This window comes from Hyla sarda, chromosome 8, assembly GCF_029499605.1.
Source record: "Hyla sarda isolate aHylSar1 chromosome 8, aHylSar1.hap1, whole genome shotgun sequence".
NCBI classification, from domain to species: domain Eukaryota; kingdom Metazoa; phylum Chordata; class Amphibia; order Anura; family Hylidae; genus Hyla; species Hyla sarda.
In genome coordinates this window covers 184,190,285-184,211,372 of record NC_079196.1, presented here as the reverse complement: position 1 = coordinate 184,211,372, position 21,088 = coordinate 184,190,285, and the positions used below count along the sequence as shown (strand labels likewise).

The 21,088-nt window shown below is 47.0% G+C and overlaps 1 protein-coding gene across 1 annotated transcript; it reads right to left on the bottom strand.

Moving 5' to 3' along the window:
• Positions 1 to 1,045: 1,045 nt before the first annotated feature.
• Positions 1,046 to 20,353, bottom strand: RMI2 (RecQ mediated genome instability 2). Its single transcript, XM_056534542.1, has 2 exons — positions 19,969 to 20,353; positions 1,046 to 1,445 (listed from the first exon to the last, which is right to left on the bottom strand). The coding sequence occupies exons 1-2, from the start codon at positions 20,243 to 20,245 to the stop codon at positions 1,291 to 1,293; spliced, it is 432 nt and encodes a 143-aa protein (XP_056390517.1). The 5' UTR covers positions 20,246 to 20,353; the 3' UTR covers positions 1,046 to 1,290.
• Positions 20,354 to 21,088: the final 735 nt, after the last annotated feature.

Below are 21,088 nucleotides of genomic sequence, written 5' to 3'. Positions count from 1 at the left end.
AGTACTCTGCGGGCGAACTACAATGCTTACAAGAGAGGGAGCGCCATTGGGCTTTTGGAGAGAGAATTTGGTTGGAATGGAAGTCGGGGGCCATGTGCGTTTACAAAGCCCCCATGGTGCCAGAACAGTGGACCCACGCACACACACACGACACCATTTTGGAAACTACACCTCAGATCACAGTGGTCTCCAAACTGTGGCCCTCCAGATGTTGCAAAATTAAAACTCCCAGCATGCTCAGACAGCCTTTGGCTGTCTGGGCATGCTGGGAGTTATACTTTTGCAACTTTTAGAAGGCCACAGTGAAGATTACTTACCAGCGATCGTCACTGCAGCTTCCTCCACCGCCACACTTTCCGGCCTGCCTCTTCCTGCTGCCGCTGCTCCGGTAAGCCAGCCATGCGTCCCCGACCCAGACTTCAATATGTGGGCAGAGCGGGGGAAATGAACTTTAATCCCCCCGCTCCCAACTGCCATTGGTCGGTCAGTCCTGACCAACCAATGGCAGGGGATAGGAGGAGGTGGCAACCCTGCCACCTCGCTCTTATCCTTTAGGATGGTCGGAGCTATTTCTGACAGCTCCGATCACTTATATTCTGGGTGATCGGGTCACCAGTGACCGTCCTTAAGTACCAGGATGTGAGAGTGTATGTCCTCCGTCCCCAACAGGTTAAATGCAGCTTAGACATCAGTATCTAAACTGTTAATAGCTTCCTCTGAGATTATTTCATGCTGGGGAGTAGTGGCCGTCTACGACAGCACCAAAAGGAGAATACCAAATAGCCAACTTATGGAAGAACCACAGTTGAAGTTATTTTATCCCGAAAGATCGATCCTTTACTGAAAGTTGGTCCAACTGACAATGCTTGGTGAAGGTGTAGACCTTTCCGCCTCAAAGACTGCAGTGGCTTTGGTAGATTATTCCCATATTTTTTCTAGAGACACCAGTTCCTGAATGGTAGAGCAGTCAAAATATTCTAGAGGCACCAGAACCTGAATGGTATAGAAGTAACAAAATGCTGTATGAGAATAGTGCAGTTCCCAAGGTTGGATCTAAACTGATACGTGCAAGCACTATACAAACACTGTTTTATTGCACTGTTTTTACAAATAGCAGAATATTAAAACAACCACTTAATTACTAGGACAATAAATACCACCACCAATGTCATATGATCATTTCCCACCAAAATGCACAGCTGGTAACGTTTTCAACAACGTGGCCTCAAGAGAAGTCTTTAAAGAGTAACTATGCCAGTGATGGTCCAATGTATTTGTACAACAGGTACACTAACTGTATTGGATGTTCATATGTAAATCCTCCACTTCATATTTCCACATTGTACGATTTACAGGATTTTCGGATAAATCGCTGATCTTCACAGCACGAATTATGGGCTCAGGGCTGCAGGATAATACAGAGCCCATCACCATCACATACTTCCCTGTGAACAAAAAGAGAGACCGTCATGTAGGTCCTAATCCAAAAAACAGTATATTGTAAATGTTAGAAGCCAGCTATTAAGTTTTAGGAGCTATTTTGACTTCTATTAGTTTTAGCAATTCTCAGTAAGCAGGAACATCATGCCAAATAGCAAGTGAGTAAAGGAAGAGAGGTGCAGTTGCCCATAGAAACCAGTGCACATCCTTTATCTATAAAAAAAAAAAAAAGCCTCTGAGAAATGAAAGAAAAAAAAATCTAATTTGTTACTCTGAGCAACTGCACCACTCTTCCTCTACACAGGTTTTGATTAATCTCCCCCTTTAATGGGCACTCATTAAAACTAATTTTGCTATTGCACTCCTTATGGTAAATAAAAAATATTTCTAATCTACTTTAAAAAAAAAAAAAAAATGAAGTTTTCTATGTATTATTTGTGTTTAAAAAAAGCTCAAGAGCTCATTTTCCCCATCTTATACAGACTTTGGACTAAAGCCCAAACACAGGAAGTGCATCCTGTAGTGCTGAGGGGGGGGGGGGGGGGGGAGGTGTCCAGTCTCATCCAATCATGGCTTCTCTCACACTTAGCTGCCATATGCTGTTGGTTGGACACACACACCCTCAGCACTCCAGGCTGCACTTCCTGTGTTTGGGCTTCGGTCCAAAGTCTGTGTATGAGATAGGGGTAAATGTGCTCTGGAGCTTTTTTTTAACCACAAATAAAACTTCATTTTTTTAAACAAAGTATATTAGAAATATTTTTTTATTTACCATAAAGGAGTGCAATAGCAAAAATTAGTTTTAATGAGAGTGCCCATTTAATTGCTACATGTAGGGTTCATATCACTATGTAGAGACCTGACTATGGGGAGATTGCCATATATAAGGAATGTCTTCACTGGTTCATTTTTTTCTTCCTCATCTTCAGAGCCATAATTCTTATTTTTCCATCCACAGAGCCATGTGAGGGCTTGTTTTTTGCACAACCAATTGTACTTTGTAATAACACCTTTAAATTTTACCATAAAATATACAGGCCAACCAAAATAATTTAATTTTTTTGTGGAGGGTAATTGAAAAGTAAACAAAATGTACTTTTTTAATTTAATTTAATTTTATTTTTATTTTATTTTTTTAACTGTGTGACAGTGTGGCAAGGAAAGGACTTGGATCATCAACATATTTCATTCATTTGGACATTTCCGCAATTGACCATACTAGATATGTTCATTTAATTTTTTTTATTTAACCCCTTCATGACCCAGCCCATTTTCACCTTCAGGACCTGGGCATTTTATTGAAAATCTCACCACTGTCACTTTAAACATTAATAACTCTGGAATGCTTTTACTTATCATTCTGATTCCGAGATTGTTTTTTCGTGACATATTCTACTTTATGTTATTGGTAAAATTTCACTGATATTTGCATCCTTTCTTGGTAAAAAATCTAAAAAATTCATGAAAATTTTGAAAATTTAGCATTTTTCTAACTTTGAAAGTCTCTGCTTGAAAGGAAAATGGATATTTCAAATAAATTACATATTGATTCACATATACAATATGTCTACTTTATGTTTGCATATAAAAATTGACAAGTTTTTACTTTTGGAAGACACCAGAGGGCTTCAAAGTTCCGCAGCAATTTTCCAATTTTTCTCAAGATTTTCAAAATCGTAATTTTTCAGGGCCCAGTTCAGGTTGGAAGTGGATTTTAAGGGTCTTCATATTAGAAATACCCTACAAATGACCCCATTATAAAAACTGCACCCCCCAAAGTATTCAAAATGACATTCACTAAGTGTTTTAACCCTTTAGGTGTTTCACAGGAATAGCAGCAAAGTGAAGGAGAAAATTCTAAATCTTCATTTTTTTACACTCGCATTTTCTTGTAGACCCAATTTTTGAATTTTTTACAAGGGGTAAAAGGAGAGAAATCACCCTAAAATTTGTAACCCAATTTCTCTCTAGTAAGCACATACCTCATATGTCTATGTAAAGTGTTCGGCGGGCGCAGTAGAGGGCTCAGAAGGGAAGGAGCGACAATGGGATTTTGGAGAGTGAGTTTTTCTGAAAGGGTTTTTGGGGGGCATGTCACCTTTAGGAAGCCCCTATGGTGCCAGAACAGTGGACCCCCCCCACATGTGACCCCATTTTGGAAACTATACCCCTCATGGAATTTAATAAGGGGTGCAGTGAGCATTTACACCCCACTGGCGTTTGACAGATATTTGAAACGGTGGACTGTGCAAATGAAAATTTTTATTTTTCATTTTCACAGACCACTGTTCCAAAAATCTGTCATACACCAGTGGGGTGTAAATGCTCACTGCACCCCTTATTACATTCCGTGAGGGGTGTAGTTTCCAAAATGGGGTCACATATGGATATTTATTGTTTTGCGTTTGTCAGAACTGCTGTAACAATCAGCCACCCCTGTGCAAATCGCCTCAAATGTACATGGTGCACTCTCCCTTGTGGGCCTTGTTGTGCGCCCCCAGAGCACTTTGCGCCCACATATGGGGTATCTCCGTAGTCGGGAGAAATTGCCTTATAAATTTAGAGAGTCTTTTTTCCCCTTTTACCTCTTGTGAAAATGAAAAGTATAGGGCAACACCAGCAGGTCAGTGTAAAAAATTTATTTTTTTACACTAACATGCTGGTGTAGACCCCAACTTAACCTTTTCATAAGGGGTTAAAGAAGAAAAAGCCCCCCAAAATTTGTAAGGCAATTTCTCCCGAGTACGGCGATACCCCATATGTGGCCCAAAACTGTTGCCCTGAAATACGACAGGGACCCAAAGTGAGAGAGCGCCATGCGCATTTGAGGCCTGAATTAGGGATTTGCATAGGGGTGGACATAGGGGTATTCTATGCCAATGATTCCCAAACAGGGTGCCTCCAGCTGTTGCAAAACTCCCAGCATGCCTGGACAGTCAATGGCTGTCCGGCAATACTGGGAGTTATTATTTTGCAACAGCTGGAGGCTCCGTTTTGGAAACAGTAGCGTACCAGACGTTTTTCATTTTTTTGGGGAGGGGGGGCTGTGTAGGGGTATGTGTATATGTAGTGTTTTTTTACTTTTTATTTTAGGTTAGTGTCAGTGTAGTGTAGTGTTTTTAGGGTACAGTCACATGGGCAGAGGTTTACAGCAAGTTTGCCGCTGGGAGTTTGAGCTGCAGCTCAAAATTTGCGCCATCTCAAACTTGCAGCACTCACTGTAAACCTCCGCCCATGTGAGTGTACCCTGTACATTCACATTGGGGGGAGGGGGAAAACATCCAGCTGTTGCAAACTCCGAGCATGCCCTTTGGCTGTCCGTGCATGCTGGGAGTTGTAGTTTTGCAACAGCTGGAGGCACACTGGTTTGGAAACACTAAGTTAAGTAATAAACTTTCAAGTGTTTTGCAACCAAACTTAGTGTTTCCAAACCAGTGTGCCTCCAGCTGTTGCAAAACTACAACTCCCAGCATGCATGGTCTGTCAGTGCATGCTGGGAGTTATAGTTTTGCAACAATTGCAACAGCTGGAGGCACTGAGGTAGGAAACGGACAATGTTTCCCAACTAGTGTGCCTCCAGTTGTTGCAAAACTACAACTCCCAGCATGCCCAGACTGCCCAGGCATGCTGGAAGTTGTAGTTCGGCAATATCTGAAGGATCAGATGTTGCCGAACTACAACTTCCAGCATGCTTGGGCAGTCTGGGCATACTGGGAGTTGTAGTTTTGCAACATCTGGAGGTCCACAGTTTGGAGACCACTGTATAATGGTCTCCAATCTGTGCTCTTCCAGATGTTGTTAGAGAACTACAACTCCCAGCATGACTGGACAGACTGAGCATGCTGGGAGTTGTAGTTTTGCAACATTTGGAAGAGCACAGATTGGAGACCATTATACAGTGGTTTCCAAACTGAGGACCTCCAGATGTTGCAAAACTACAACTCCCAGCATGCCCAGAAAGCCAAAGGCTGTCTGGGCATGCTGGGAGTTGCAGTTTTGAAACTCCCAGAGGCAGCAGTGAGATCGCTTTACGGCGATCTCACTGCTGCCAATGAAGATGCCGCACTGCTGCCGGAAACTCACCTCCGGGACGCAGCGCCGCCGGGACCGCCTGGAGGACGCCGGGACCGCTCGGGAAGCCGCATGGACGGGTAAGTGATGCTGGGGGACGGGTCAGGGACACTTAGCAGAGCGGTGTGTGTCCCGATCCCCGTGATCCGGACTCACACACCGCGCTGCTAAGTATTTTCATAGCGAAACGCTGCTATCAGCTAGTCAGATTTGACTAGCTGATAGCAGCGATCGCTGGGGGGGTGGGGTGGGGGATGAAACCCCCCGTGGTCGCACGGTAAGATGGCTGGCTATCAGCGATAGCCACCATCTTTCCGGGCGCTGCGGGATGCCGCGAGCAGCGGCAGAAATGTTCATGACGTACCTGTATGTCATGGGTCGGGAACACCTTGCCACCCATGACGTACAGGTATGTCATAGGTCGGGAAGGGGTTAAATTTTGTAAAATTGGAAAATATGATAAATTTTATTGGCGGGTGTTTTTTATTTTTTTATTCATTTTGCATTTTTTACTGGGAAACACTCTGGAAAGGACTATGAATATTTAAAATAATAAATATGAAAGCCCAGAATCCTGCTAAATTCACATTTTTGGCATACGGCAGCTGGATCTAGCGAGGAAATTTATAAACTGTCCGCTACCGTAACCCTGATGCATCCCATTCATTTAAATGAGCTGGCCAGAGTCAGATTGTGACTTCAGTCGGCTCATTTTTGCACCGTACCCGGTTTTGTTGCCGGACTGAAAAGCTTTGTTTTCTGCGAACAGGTCCACTTTAATGGTGGGACAACCCCTTTAAAAGAAGATCAATTGATATGAATGTGGCAAAATCTGCACACAGCTTGGCTTCTTTTATGCAAACAACCAATTTAGATAAAAAATATACAAACACAATATGCCTTCCTGGAATTGGCCTGAGTTCTTCTAACACAGTGTAAATAGTATGTAACATGTGGAATTTATGGTTTCCAGATAACTCATCAAAGACAAATCATGGCTTCTGCTAAACAGAAAGTGAAAACACATTTTTAAATGAGGTTAAATGTAAATGATGTCTCTTGAGAAAAGCCTGTATATGAATGTAGATAAAGTTGTTAGACCTTTCCCACTGCTGCACTACAGGAGAAATGTTAGGAAAAAACGTTTGGTGCTAATATTACAAGGTACCAATTTCCAAATCTGCCATGTGTCTCTTTATGTGGTAACAAATTTTGTGATGCTTTTACACCCAAGCGATTCAGATAAGGCTGCAGCAATTATAGTTATAATTGATGAAAATCAATACTGAAAATCATTCACACGGTTCATTGGCATTTCGATCAATTGTTCCCCCCTGACCTTTACATTTACCAGAGCCACCCGTGCGCGTTCCTCTATAGCAGGATGAATCTCCATCAGTGCAGCCAAGGGCCTCTATTGGTTTGTGGGAGCTTCTGGCACAAGACATGCAGCCTGCTACAAGGGGTCCGGCAAAGGTGGCTCTGCTCAATCTGGTAAATGCAAGTGTCGGCTCTCTGAGATTTAAAGGGCCAGTGCACCATTGATTGGTGCATGGCCCAATCAGTAACTGCACCTGCGCCTTTTGTATAAAAACCCACTTCCCCTTCCTGTCCTTGCCGGATCTTGTTGCCTTGTGCCCTGTGAAAGCGTTTAGTGTGTTCCCAAGCATGTGTACCCAGACCTTCTGCTGTTGCCCCAGACTATGACTCTTGCTGCCTGCCCTGACCTTCTGCTATGTCCGACCTTGCTCTTGCCTTGTCCCTGTGTACCGCGCCTGTCTCTGCTGTCAGCTGGGGTTGAGTCGCTATCGGGTGGAACGACTTGGGGGTTACCTGCCGCTGCAAGTCCATCCCGCTTTGCGGCGGGCTCTGGTGAAAACCAGTAACCCCTTACACTCCGTTCACCTGGTACGGCCCAGGTCATCACCCCACTGACACAGAGGATCCACCACCAGTGTCCTCGCTGCATACCAGTCCGGATCCTGACAGCAGGGCAGGAAGCAGCGCTTCCCAACAGGCGCGACGTCACTGACGCCTTGCTGGGCGCTTGCTTACGCCCTCAAATAGTCTATGCAGCGCTCCTGTGCGTAGATGATCTGCCAATAGCACTGCAGGCAGCTCCGGGGTCTGCTCCTCCCTGTTTAGCTGAGCATGTGCTACGCAGGGAGGAGGAGTAGACGAGCATCACCGGCCTGCCGTGCACGATATTACAGCTGAGACCCGGGACCGGTATTATAAGACCTCAGATCAGACTTACCCATCCGGAGGTTCAGCGCAGCAATGAGTGCGTGCAGTGCCTCCGGACAGGGTAACTGGGGCGGGCAGGGCCGTGCGCGAGGCCAGTGGAGCTGGCCAATGCGTGCAGCCCCAGCTATCAGCGTGCTCGCTCTCGCCTGTTTGATTGACAGGCGGGAGCGAGCACCGCAGTGACTGAATTTCAACTCATTGCCAGGCTTAAATGAGTCGAAATTCTGTAGTGACGTCACTGCCGAATGCATTCGGCCATTTGGAGGGCGACCCCTAGTGGCCGAATTTAAAAGTGATTTTAAACTGGTGTAAAAATCACTTTTTTAAATTAAAGTATATTAGAGATATGTTGTAGTACTTAAGTACTACAACATATCAATTTTTTTATTTCATGACAGTGCCCATTTAAAGAAGTTACAAGTCTGAGAGCCAGAAATCTTGCTTGTTTGTAGGTGACCAAATACAAATTTTCCACCATAATTTGCCAATAAATTCTTTAAAAAAAAATCAGACATGATGTTATGAATTTTTTTCCTCATTATGTCTCTCATAGTTGATGTATACCTATGAAGAAAATTAAAGGCCTCTTTCATCTTTTTAAGTGGGAGAACTTGCACAATTGGTGGCTGACTAAATACTTTTTTGCCCCAGTGTGTATGTATATGTGTGTATATGTGTGTATATGTGTGTATGTATATGTATATGTATATGTGTGTGTGTATATATGTATATATGTGTGTGTGTGTGTGTGTGTATATATGTATATGTACGTATGTGTGTGTGTGTGTATATGTACGTGTGTGTGTGTGTGTGTGTGTATATGTACGTATGTGTGTGTGTGTGTGTATATGTACGTATGTGTGTGTGTGTGTGTATATGTACGTATGTATGTGTGTGTGTATATGTACATGTATGCGTGTGTGTATAAGTACATGTATGCATGTGTGTATAAGTACATGTATGCGTGTGTGTATAAGTACGTGTACGCGTGTGTGTACATATACGTGTACGCGTGTGTACATATACATATATACACATATATATACATATATACATATATATACATATACACATATATATACATATATATATATATCTCTTCCACTTAAAAAGATGAGAGGCCTGTAATTTTCATCATAGGTATACCTCAACTATGAGCGACATAATGAGGGGAAAAAAAAAAATCCATAAAATCACGTTGTCTGATTTTTAAAGAATTTGCTAATTATGGTGTAAAATAAGTATTTGGTCACCTACAAACAAGCTCTCACAATTTCTAGCTCTCACAGACATCTAACTTTAAGAAACTCCTCTGTCCTCCACTCATCAACTGTATTAATGGCACCTGTTTGAACTTGTTATCAAAATAAAAAGAAGAGACACCTGTCCACAACCTGAAACAGTCACACTCCAAACTCCATTATGTCCAAGACAAAAGAGCTGTCGAAGGACACCAGAAACAAAAATTTTAGACCTGCACTAGGCTGGGAAGACTGAATCTGTAATAGGCAAGCAGCTTGGTGTGAAGAAATCAACTGTGGGAGCAATTATTAGAAAATGGAAGACATACAAGACCACTGAATCTCCCTCGATCTGGGGCTCCATGCAAGATCTCACCCCATGGTGTCAAAATGATCACAAGAACGGTGAGCAAAAATCCCAGAACCACGCGGGGGGACCTAGTGAATGACCTGCAGAGAGCTGAGACCAAAGTAACAAAAGCTACCATCAGTAACACACTATGCCGCCAGGGACTCAAATCATTCAGTGCCAGACGTACCCCCTGCTTAAGCCAGTAAATGTCCGGGCCCGTCTGAAGTTTGCTAGAGAACATTCGGATGATCCAGAAGAGTATTGGGAGAATGTCATATGGTCAGATGAATCCAAAATAGAACTTTTTGGTAAAAACTCAACTTGTCATGTTTGGAAGAGAAAGAATGCTGAGTTGCATCCAAAGAACACCATACCTACTGTAAAGCATGGGGTGGAAACATGCTTTGGGGCTGTTTTTTGCCAAGGGACCAGGACAACTGATACGTGTAAAGGAAAGAATGAATGGGGCTATGTATCATGAGATTTTGAGTGAAAACCTCCTTCCATCAGCAAGGGCATTGAAGATGAAAAGTGGCTGGTCCCAAACACACCACCAGGGCAACAAAGGAGTGGCTTTGCAAAAAAGCATTTCAAGGTCCTGGAGTGGCCTAGCCAGTCTCCAGATCTCAATCCCATAGAAAACCTTTGGAGGGAGTTGAAAATCCGTGTTGCCCAGCAACAGAACCAAAAACATCACTGCTCTAGAGGAGATCTGCATGGAGGAATGGGCCAAAAAATACCAGCAACAGTATGTGAAAACCTTGTGAAGATTTACAGAAAATGTTTGACCTCTTGTTACTGTAAAACAAATGGTATATAACAAAGTATTGAGATGAACTTTTGTTATTGACCAAATACTTATTTTCCACCATAATTTGCAAATAAATTCTTTAAAAATCAGACAGTGATTTTATGAATTTTTTTTTTCTCATTATGTCTAATAGTTGAGGTATACCTATGGCCTCTCAGATCTTTTTAAGTGGGAGAACTTGCACAATTGGTGGCTGACTAACTACTTTTTTGCCATACTGTATGCAACATGTGAGCATCGCCTTACCTATTAACTTTATCCAAATAGTCGAAAAAACAAACAGCCACGTAATCTAATATGAAAATCATCAATAGTTGCAGCCCTAGAATCAGAGTTTTTGTGACATTTTGTACTTTATAATAGTGTTACATTTTGGTTGATATAGTCTGTTTTTTTCTGAAAAACTCCAAATTTTGTTAACAATTGGAAAAAAAATTGCATGCATTTTAAATTCTCTGCTTGTTTAACAAATACTAATGTCACAAGTTTATTAATTTGCATCTACCAAGGGTGTGGAAATGTAAAAAAAAGGTCCATACAATGTATGATACTGTGGTGGCCTAGTACAGAAGTGGCCCTTCTGTACACTGTTTGGTCCATTCAGGTGGACTCAGTCCCAGTCCCCTGGCCCCACACACACACACACACACACACACACACACACACACACACCTCAGGACTCACACTATGGTTATATAAAGGGTTAATGTGTTGTATTTAAGGCTGCATTCACACCTCGCTTTCAGCCTACAGTACGGCAGGGGGAGGGGAAAACTGGGCCGCTCCTGTACCCCAGCCTGACCGGCGGTGAAATCCATTTACTTTAATGAGCCGACCGGAGTCAATTGGTGACTTCGGTCGGCTCATTTTTGGCCCGTATATCATTTTGTGATTAGACCTAAAACCGTAGTATACTACGGTTTTAGGTCCGGTCAGGTAACCGGATACAGGTAAAAAATGAGCCGGCCGAAGTCACCAATTGACTCTGGTCGGCTCATTAAAGTAAATGGATTTCAGTGCTGGTCAGGCTGGGGTATGGGAGCGCCCAGTTTTCCCCTCCCCCAGTCGGATCAGTCAACCATAGGCTGAAATGAGGTGTGAATGCAGTCCTGTTGTTAAGTCATGTAACCAGGGAAGGTGTCAGTGACCAGGTGACCTATAGGACCCCTCCAAAATGCTCCCTTATAAACCAAGGGAGGAGCTAGTGAGTTGAGTTGTTGCTGAGGAGCAGTACAGTCAAGACCTGAGAGTGTGTGGTGTCCTAAGGGAGACCAAGGCCTAACCAAATAGTCATGAAAGTCAAAACCTGGTAAGCAACCACAGGGGTGAAGTCTAGTCAGTCATAGTCAAGTCTGTCAAGCCTGCTAAAGTCAGCGTGGGATTGCATAATTAAGCCCAAGTCCACTACAAGTCCCAGCGAGCCTGCAAGTCTCCTAAAGTAACTGGTCATCTTCTTGGGTCTAACTGAGCTGTAAAGACTATAACCCGTCTGCCTCAGTAAAGCTGCCGTTGTTCCGTAAACTTGCGGCCATACCTCGGGTCGTGTAGAGGATAACTACGACCTGGCATCACGAACACGGGGTTAATGCCATCTGCTCCTAGGGTAATAACATCTGCCCTTTCATCGCACCCTCACCACAATACCCAATTTGTATAGGTTTTATTTTACTACTTAAAATTATAGCTTTTGGTACAAAAATAAAGTATGCTTAAAATTGTCCTACTCTGATCCCTATAACTTATATTTTTCCGAATACAGTGATTGAGGGATAATTATTTTTTGCGCCATAATCTGATGATCTTTGCAAATCCTGCAATTCTGTATTTTATTTATATTTTTTTTGTTTACGCCATTCAACGTACAGGATAAAGAATGTAATATTCAGACAATTACGAACACAGTGATACCAAATTTTGAATATGTTTACATATTTTTATACATGGAAAATAGGAAAAGGGGCGAAAAACATTTGATACGGAAGGAGTTAAATGGTAACTCATTAAAACAAATTTTTGCTATTGCACTCCTCATGGTAAATAAATAGTTCTAATATACTTGTTTAAAAAAAAAATAATAATAATTGTTTTCTATGTTTTATTTGTGCTTAAAAAAGCTCAAGAGCACATTTCCCCCCAATCTCAAAAACAGACTTTGGACCGAAGCCCAAACACAGGAAGTGTAGCCTGGAGTGCTGAGGGGGGGGGGGGGGGGGTGTCCAACCAACAGCATATGGCAGTTAAGTGTGAGAGGAGCTATGATTGGATGAGGCTGGACACACCCCCTCAGCACTCCAGGCTGCACTTCCTTTGTTTGGGCTTCAGTCCACAGTCTGTGTATAAGGCTGCTTTCACACTATAACATTTATCCGTTAAAAGATCCGTCCATTAGAAAAGTCTATGGGATTTTATGATTATCCGTTATGATCCGTTATAGTCCTTTATGAATAACGGCCGTGAGTTGTGACGGAAGAATTAACGGAACATGCAAAAAAATTTTCCGTCACAAGAAACGGATAAATTAATGGACATTATTTTTAACATTGAAGTCTATGGCCGACAGACGTTAGTAAGTACACCTGTTAATGCCTGTTATAACAGATGTTATTTTTACTGAGCATGCTCAGAAGAGGTGACATCAGCAGACTCCTGTAGTGCTGAGGGACTACTACTACTCCCATCATGGAACAGACTTGATTCCATGATGGGAGTAGTAATTCCTTGGCTGCGGGAGTCTGCAGACAGCTGGGGGATAAGATGTTTAGCGACGAAGTACCCCTTTAACGGCATCATGACTCATTAGTAAAAGAGTGACAAAAAAAAAACGCAATTTGACTTTTTTCTACGTGTATGCCATTGACTGGGCGGGTTTATTAACATATTTTTATAGTTTGGAGATTTATTTTTGTTTACATATTCCATTTTTTATTGGAAAAGAGGGGAAGGCGATTCAAAACTTTTATTAGGGAAGGGTTAATTCACATTTACTAAACTTTTGTGTTTAAAAAAAATTAAAATAAAGTCACTTATAGGGACCATCCTGGAGCATCGAGTCAATGATTGGATGGCAAGGAGGCAGGTAAGGGCTCTGCTGAGCTGCCGGGATAGATTTTTTTCCATTTTAGAGGTGGCGTCTAAGAGGTTAATGCCAGACATCCCCGTGATCGTGATGTCCAGTATTAGCCACGGCTCCACTGATCCACTATCTGCTGATAGCCGTCGGGACCACCCCATATGTGGCCCTTGGGTTTTGACTTTGTTTATACACAGACCTCAGAGATGAACAGAATCTAGTGGATTTGGGGCCTTCTTTTAGTTAGTTAGGAGATTTCATTAACTTTTTTTCCCCCCCACTATGGGGCTTTAAGGATTTCACACTACCCTAAAAAACCCCCTTTTTGTGTCCTTCATGTTAAAACTTCACTATAATAATAATTCAGCATTTATTGAAAACATTGATGCTTTGATGTCAGTGCCGTTTATATAAGTATACGGCGGTAGGACAGGGTATTCCCTCCAGGCTCCATCACAGGGACTTTCCATCAGGTCTATTGTTTTTAGTAATTCTACAATACTGAAGACATGAGATAAGCATCTGTCTGGAGGAAACCTTTTATCAGCATTATCCATGTGTGTATATATGTGCGAACCTCCTCTTAGACGTAAAGTAGGAATTAGTGTCTGAACTTGACCCCTTAGGGACCTTGCCATTTTTCGTTCTTTCACTTTTTCCTCCTCGCCCTTTAATAGTCGTAACTCCTATTTATTCCATCTACAGACCCCTACGAGGGTTTTGTTTTTTACGAGGACAATTGTACTTTGTAATGCCTTCCGGCATTTTTCATATGCTCCAAAAGAGAAAAAATATATATATTTGTAAAGGTGAAGAAAAAAAAAGATTTTTTTTTTTCACACACAGTTTACCATGCAATCAAACGTATGTTATCTTGATACCTAAGGTTGCCGTGATTACAAGAATACCCAATTTGTATATTTTTGTCATGTTTAGCAAATTAAAAAAAAATTCTTAAACATTTTAGAATTTTTTTTTTAATGAAACTTTTTGACGCTTACACCTTTAATTTTTTTTGTTTACTGAGCTGCATGAGGCTTCTTTTTGGTGATCTGTAGTAGTTTTTATCAAGTACCATTGTGTGATTGATCAGATTTTTTTACTCTACAGATTTTGCTATATACGTTATTTTTTTCTAGGGGCGCTGCAGTGAAAAGGGTTTAGTATAGTATGTTTGGATTGCCATTACTGTTAAGTGCTATTCATTGGCATAGCACTGATGAGTGATATTGGCAATCCATTTGTATAGTCCCAGAAGCAGAAAGTAGCAGGTAAGGAGAGCTCTGGCCGTTATGTTCACTCATCGGATCCCCTTAATCGCACTGCGGGTGGTACAATGAGTGTATCCAAGTAGCAGTCCGTATTGATCATAGATTCTGAAAGGGTTAATGGCTGGGATCACCATTATCACAGCCATTACTGGCCACATCCTGGCTGCTGATGGCAGCTGTCACCTGCCATCTATAAAGCCAGAGAAGCTGCTGGGCTTGCTTCAATGTTGGAATGCCACTTAGGATGTTGCAGATGACAGCCCCTCTATACAGGGCAGGCAGCAGCAGACGACAGGACCCTCTATACAGGACAGGCAGCAGCAGCAGATGACAGTCCCTCTATACAGGGCAGGCAGCAGCAGCAGATGACAGTCCCTCTATACAGGGCAGGCAGCAGCAGCAGATGACAGTGCCTCTATACAGGGCAGGCAGCAGCAGCAGATGACAGCCCCTCTATACAGGGCAGGCAGCAGCAGCAGATGACAGCCCCTCTATACAGGACAGGCAGCAGCAGATGGCAGCCCCTCTATACAGGGCAGGCAGCAGCAGACGGCAGACCCTCTATACAGGGCAGGCAGCAGCAGACGACAGCCCCTCTATACAGGGCAGGCAGCAGCAGACGACAGCCCCTCTATACAGGGCAGGCAGCAGCAGACGACAGCCCCTCTATACAGGGCAGGCAGCAGCAGACGACAGCCCCTCTATACAGGGCAGGCAGCAGCAGACGACAGCCCCTCTATACAGGGCAGGCAGCAGCAGACGACAGCCCCTCTATACAGGGCAGGCAGCAGCAGACGACGACAGCCCCTCTATACAGGGCAGGCAGCAGCAGCAGATGACAGACCCTCTATACAGGGCAGGCAGCTGTGGTGGCCCAGTAGGATGGTGTTGCCTCATACCTTTCCTGCCCTGTCAGGCAGAGACCCAGGGCCCCCTGTAGTTGTTTCCACCTGTTGTATATTAAAAGATGTGTTATGCCTTTAATAAAATGTACTAGGGATGCACCGATATATCGGGCGGCCGATACATATCGGCCGAAAATAGCTATTTCGGCAAAATGCTGAAACAACTAAAAATCTGCCGATAATGACCCACCTGCCCTGCCCGCCCACAGCACAAGTTACAAACACTGCCAGTGGCAGAGGCACTCATGGGGGGTGCAGGGGGGGGCCGGGCCGCAACATCTGGGGGGGGGGGGGGGGGGGTTTGCGCTCTCCGGGATAGGATTAGGAATACTTCTTTTTATGTGCCCGGGCCGGCTCCTGTGTGTGGCTGCAGGCGGGGGCCGGCCCGAGCATATAAAACCTAATACTGTATACTAAAAACCAGGGGGCCTCCAGCTGTTGTGAAACTACAACTCCCAGCAATGCCCGGACCGGCAAAGTCTGTCCGGGCATGCTGGGAGTTGTAGTTTCACAACAGCTGGAGGCCCCCTGGTTTTTAGGATACTGTATTAGTTTTTATATGCTCTGGCCGGCCCCCCGCCTGCAGCCGCACACGGGAGCCCGGGCACATAAAAAGAAGTATTCCTATCCCGGACATCCCTGTGTCCCGAAAAATCTTTTCGGGACATAAGGATGTCCGCCGGTCACTCACCATTCCCCCGGCGTCCTCCCGCGATCCTCCTTCGGTCCTTCGCTTCTCCGCCTCTATGGTCGTACGCACGGGACGTCACTGACGTCCCGTGCGTACAACCATAGAGACGCAGGAGGACCGCAGGATCGTCGCAGGAGAACGCAACGGGGCATGGTAAGTGACCGCGTCATCTTCTTCAGTGTTCCGGTCACCGCTCCTCCGGTCCCGGCACCTACTGCTATGGTCCATATGCCATAGCAGTAGATGTGACCCCGGGCCGGAGGAGCGGTGGACCGGATCACTGTGGGGGCAGCAATACAGACATGCAGCCTCCAGCCATACACTGTATATGGCTGGAGGCTGTATGTCTGTGGAGTGGGGGAACTGCTGACCTAATGTGGGTGGGAGCTGCCTACAAATGTGTGTGTGTGTTGGGGGGGGGGGGGGGAGCTGCCTAATATTGTGGGGAGCTGCCTAATATTGTGGGGGGGGAGCTGCCTAATATTGTGGGGGGGGGAGCTGCCTAATATTGTGGGGAGCTGCCTAATATTGTGGGGGGGGGGGAGCTGCCTAAATTGTGGGGGGGGGGGCTGCCTAATATTGTGGGGGGGGGGAGCTGCCTGATATTGTGGGGGGGGGCTGCCTGATATTATGGGGGGGGGAAGCTGCCTGATATTATGGGGGGGGGAAGCTGCCTAATATTGTGGGGGGGGGGGAGCTGCCTAATATTGTGGGGGGGGGGAGCTGCCTAATATTGTGGGGGGGGGAGCTGCCTAATATTGTGGGGGGGGGAGCTGCCTAATATTGTGGGGGGGGGAGCTGCCTAATATTGTGGGGGGGGGGAAGCTGCCTGATATTATGGGGGGGGGAGCTGCCTGATATTGTGGGGGGGGGGAAGCTGCCTGATATTGTGGGGGGGGGGAAGCTGCCTGATATTGTGGGGGGGGGGGGAGGGAAGCTGCCTGATATTGTGGGGGGGGGGGGGAGGGAGCTGCCTGATATTGTGGGGGGGGGGGGGGGGGGGAAGCTGCCCTGATATTGTGGGGGGGGGGGGAAGCTGCCTGATATTGTGGGGGGGGGGGAAGCTGCCTGATATTGTGGGGGAGGAGAGAAGCTGCCTGATATTGTGGGGGGGGGGGGAGAAGCTGCCTGATATTGTGGGGGGGGGGGGGAGAAGCTGCCTGATATTGTGGGGGGGGGGGGAGAAGCTGCCTGATATTGTGGGGGGGGGGGGGGAGAAGCTGCCTGATATTGTGGGGGGGGGGGGGGAGAAGCTGCCTGATATTGTGGGGGGAGCTGCCTAATATTGTGGGGGGAGCTGCCTAATATTGTGGGGGGAGCTGCCTAATATTGTGGGGGGAGCTGCCTAATATTGTGGGGGGAGCTGCCTAATATTGTTGGGGGGAGCTGCCTGATATTGTGGGGGGGGGGGGGGAGCTGCCTGATATTGTTGGGGGGAGCTGCCTGATATTGTGGGGGGGGAGCTGCCTACAAATGTGGGGGGAACGGCCTAATATTGTTGGGGGGAGCTGCCTAATATTGTGGGGGAAATGCTGACCTAATGTGAGGAACCTGCCTACTATTGTGGGGGAACTGCTGCCCTAATGTGGGGGGGGGGGGAGCTGCCTAATATTGTTGGGGGGAGCTGCCTAATATTGTGTGGGAACTGCCTAATATTGTTGGGGGAGCTGCCTAATATTGTGGGGGAAATGCTGACCTAATGTGAGGAACCTGCCCTACTATTGTGGGGGAACTGCTGCCCTAATGTGGGGGGGAGCTGCCTAATATTGTTGGGGGGAGCTGCCTAATATTGTTGGGGGGAGCTGCCTAATATTGTGTGGGAACTGCCTACTATTGTTGGGGGGAGCTGCCTACTATTGTGGGGGAAATGCTGACCTAATTTGGGAACCTGCCTACTGTTGTGGGGGAGCTGCCTACTATTGTGGGGGAGCTGCCTACTATTGTGGGGGAACTCCGACCTAATGTGGGGGGAGCTGGGAATCTAATGTGGGGGAATCTACTCTAATCTAATGAGCGGAGCGCTGCATTTTACCAGAAGATGGGGAGAAGTCATTTTCGGTATCGGCCGGACATTTTTTTTTGTTTCGGTTCTGAAATTTCCATTTCGGTGCACCTCTAAAATGTACCATGCGATTTTTACCCAGGAGGTAAGAGTGACCTATGGGCTCCTTGCTAGTCTCCCCCATATAAGTCCTGGGTGGAGCTTTTCTCTCTTGCTTCCTGCTGAGGTCCAGTACAGTCGTGCATTGTGTATGTGTATAGTGGAGGCCTCAAGTCAAGTGCAAGTAAGCTAAAGTCACTGTCCTGTCAGTCACAAGTCAGTCAAGTCATCTGTCTACCCAGTGTGGACTGCACTAAATTCTCCCGTCCAACTACAAGTCCCAGCAAGCCTGCGAGGCCTCTGTGTCACTGGTCACCTCCTTTGGCCCAGGCTGTTCTGCATAGACTTACAACTGTCTACCCTCAGTAAAGCTACCGTTGTCCGTAACCTGGCGTCGGTGTCGTGCCTTGCCCAGGATCCAGCGGTATACCTTCGGGTGGTTATAGGCTAAACCACGCCCTGGTGTAAAACACAAGGGGTTAATACCATCTGCTCCTAGGGTAACAACATCTGCCCTGCACCTCACACCCTGCCATACCACACAGTCAGCAGCAGGTGACAGCCCCTGTATACAGGACAGGCAGGCAGGCAGCAGGTGACAGCCCCTGTATACAGGCCAGGCAGGCAGGCAGCAGGTGACAGCCCCTGTATACAGGCCAGGCAGGCAGGCAGCAGGTGACAGCCCCTGTATACAGGCCAGGCAGGCAAGCAGCAGGTGACAGCCCCTGTATACAGGCCAGGCAGGCAAGCAGCAGGTGACAGCCCCTGTATACAGGCCAGGCAGGCAAGCAGCAGGTGACAGCCCCTGTATACAGGCCAGGCAGGCAGGCAGCAGGTGACAGCCCCTGTATACAGGCCAGGCAGGCAGGCAGCAGGTGACAGCCCCTGTATACAGGCCAGGCAGGCAGGCAGCAGGTGACAGCCCCTGTATACAGGCCAGGCAGGCAGGCAGCAGGTGACAGCCCCTGTATACAGGCCAGGCAGGCAGGCAGCAGGTGACAGCCCCTGTATACAGGCCAGGCAGCAGGCAGCAGGTGACAGCCCCTGTATACAGGGCCAGGCAGGCAGGCAGCAGGTGACAGCCCCTGTATACAGGCCAGGGCAGGCAGGCAGCAGGTGACAGCCCCTGTATACAGGCCAGGCAGGCAGGCAGCAGGTGACAGCCCCTGTATACAGGCCAGGCAGGCAGGCAGCAGGTGACAGCCCCTGTATACAGGCCAGGCAGGCAGGCAGCAGGTGACAGCCCCTGTATACAGCCAGGCAGGCAGGCAGCAGGTGACAGCCCCTGTATACAGGCCAGGCAGGCAGGCAGCAGGTGACAGCCCCTGTATACAGGCCAGGCAGGCAGGTGACAGCCCCTGTATACAGGCCAGGCAGCAGGTGACAGCCCCTGTATACAGGCCAGGCAGGCAGGTGACAGCCCCTGTATACAGGCCAGGCAGGCAGGTGACAGCCCCTGTATACAGGCCAGGCAGCAGGTGACAGCCCCTGTATACAGGCCAGGCAGGCAGGCAGCAGGTGACAGCCCCTGTATACAGGCCAGGCAGGCAGGCAGCAGGTGACAGCCCCTGTATACAGGCCAGGCAGGCAGGCAGCAGGTGACAGCCCCTGTATACAGGCCAGGCAGGCAGGCAGCAGGTGACAGCCCCTGTATACAGGCCAGGCAGGCAGGCAGCAAGGTGACAGCCCCTGTATACAGGGCGGGCAGGCAGGCAGCAGATGACACCCCCTCTATACAGAGCGGCTCACACTTTACGGTACCGCATACCTGGCTCTAGGCACGGCTTTCCCTTGGGCACCCTGTCCGCCCCGCACACTGTGAAGGTGTGGGTTTCGTCGGTCAGGCGCAGTGTGGTGCCCCGCTCCGGCCGCACCTGGAGGACGTTGCCCTGCATCCACACCACGCTGACCTCCAGCTCCCCGCCGCCAGACGACCTCTCCAACCAGAAGGACGGCGCCGCCCCCGGCCGTTTCTTACATTGCCTCAGCTGTGCCGCCAGCATCTTCACCGGTGGAGAACTGAACTGTCCGGCCACGTCCGCCATACGGAGCCCTATCCCCGCTTCAAATATCCGCGCTCTAGTAATAAGCGATGACAGACACAAGAGCGCGCCCTGCTGCTGATCATGTGTCTCCGATCACCGCGGCCGCCATCTTGGTGTAGACTCGTGTCTGTATTTTTCATCACGTTTTGTAGGTCCACAATGGCAGCTTGTGGGGAATACGACGCCGTACACTTGTTGTTCTAAGCACTATTCCACTCTTGTCCCTTGAAATGAATGAATCAATGGGGCTTTGTTATGTTATACATACATTGACTTTCCTAGGCATATACTTTTTTATGAGGTGGAGGAGTTGGGGGAAGCTAGTGGAAAAAAATAAAATAATATATAGATATATATATATATATATATATATATATATATATATGTGTATACGGTGTCCATTTTAGGACATCGTCAGTCGTACCTCCTTCCTCCGTCAGGCAAAACAGCGTACCGCCTCGGACCAATCGCCGTAAGTCGTCAGCCGCAACTACGTCCTCCGTCAGGCAAAACAGCGTCCCGCCTCCTCCCTCGGACCAATCGCCGTCAGTCGCCAGCCGCAACTACATCCTCCGTCAGGCAAAACAGCGTCCTGCCTCCTCCCTCGGAACAATCGCCATCAGTCGTCAGCCGCAACTCCGTCCTCATTCAGGCAAAACAGCATCCCGCCTTCACCGTTGGACCTATCGCCGTCAGTCCCAACTCCGTCCTCCCTCAGGCAAAACAGCGTCCCACCTCCTCCCTCGGACCAATCGCCATCAGTCGTCAGCCGCAACTCCGTCCTCCGTCAGGCGAAACGGCGTCCCGCCTCCTCCCTCACACCAATCGCGTTTATCCTTCAAC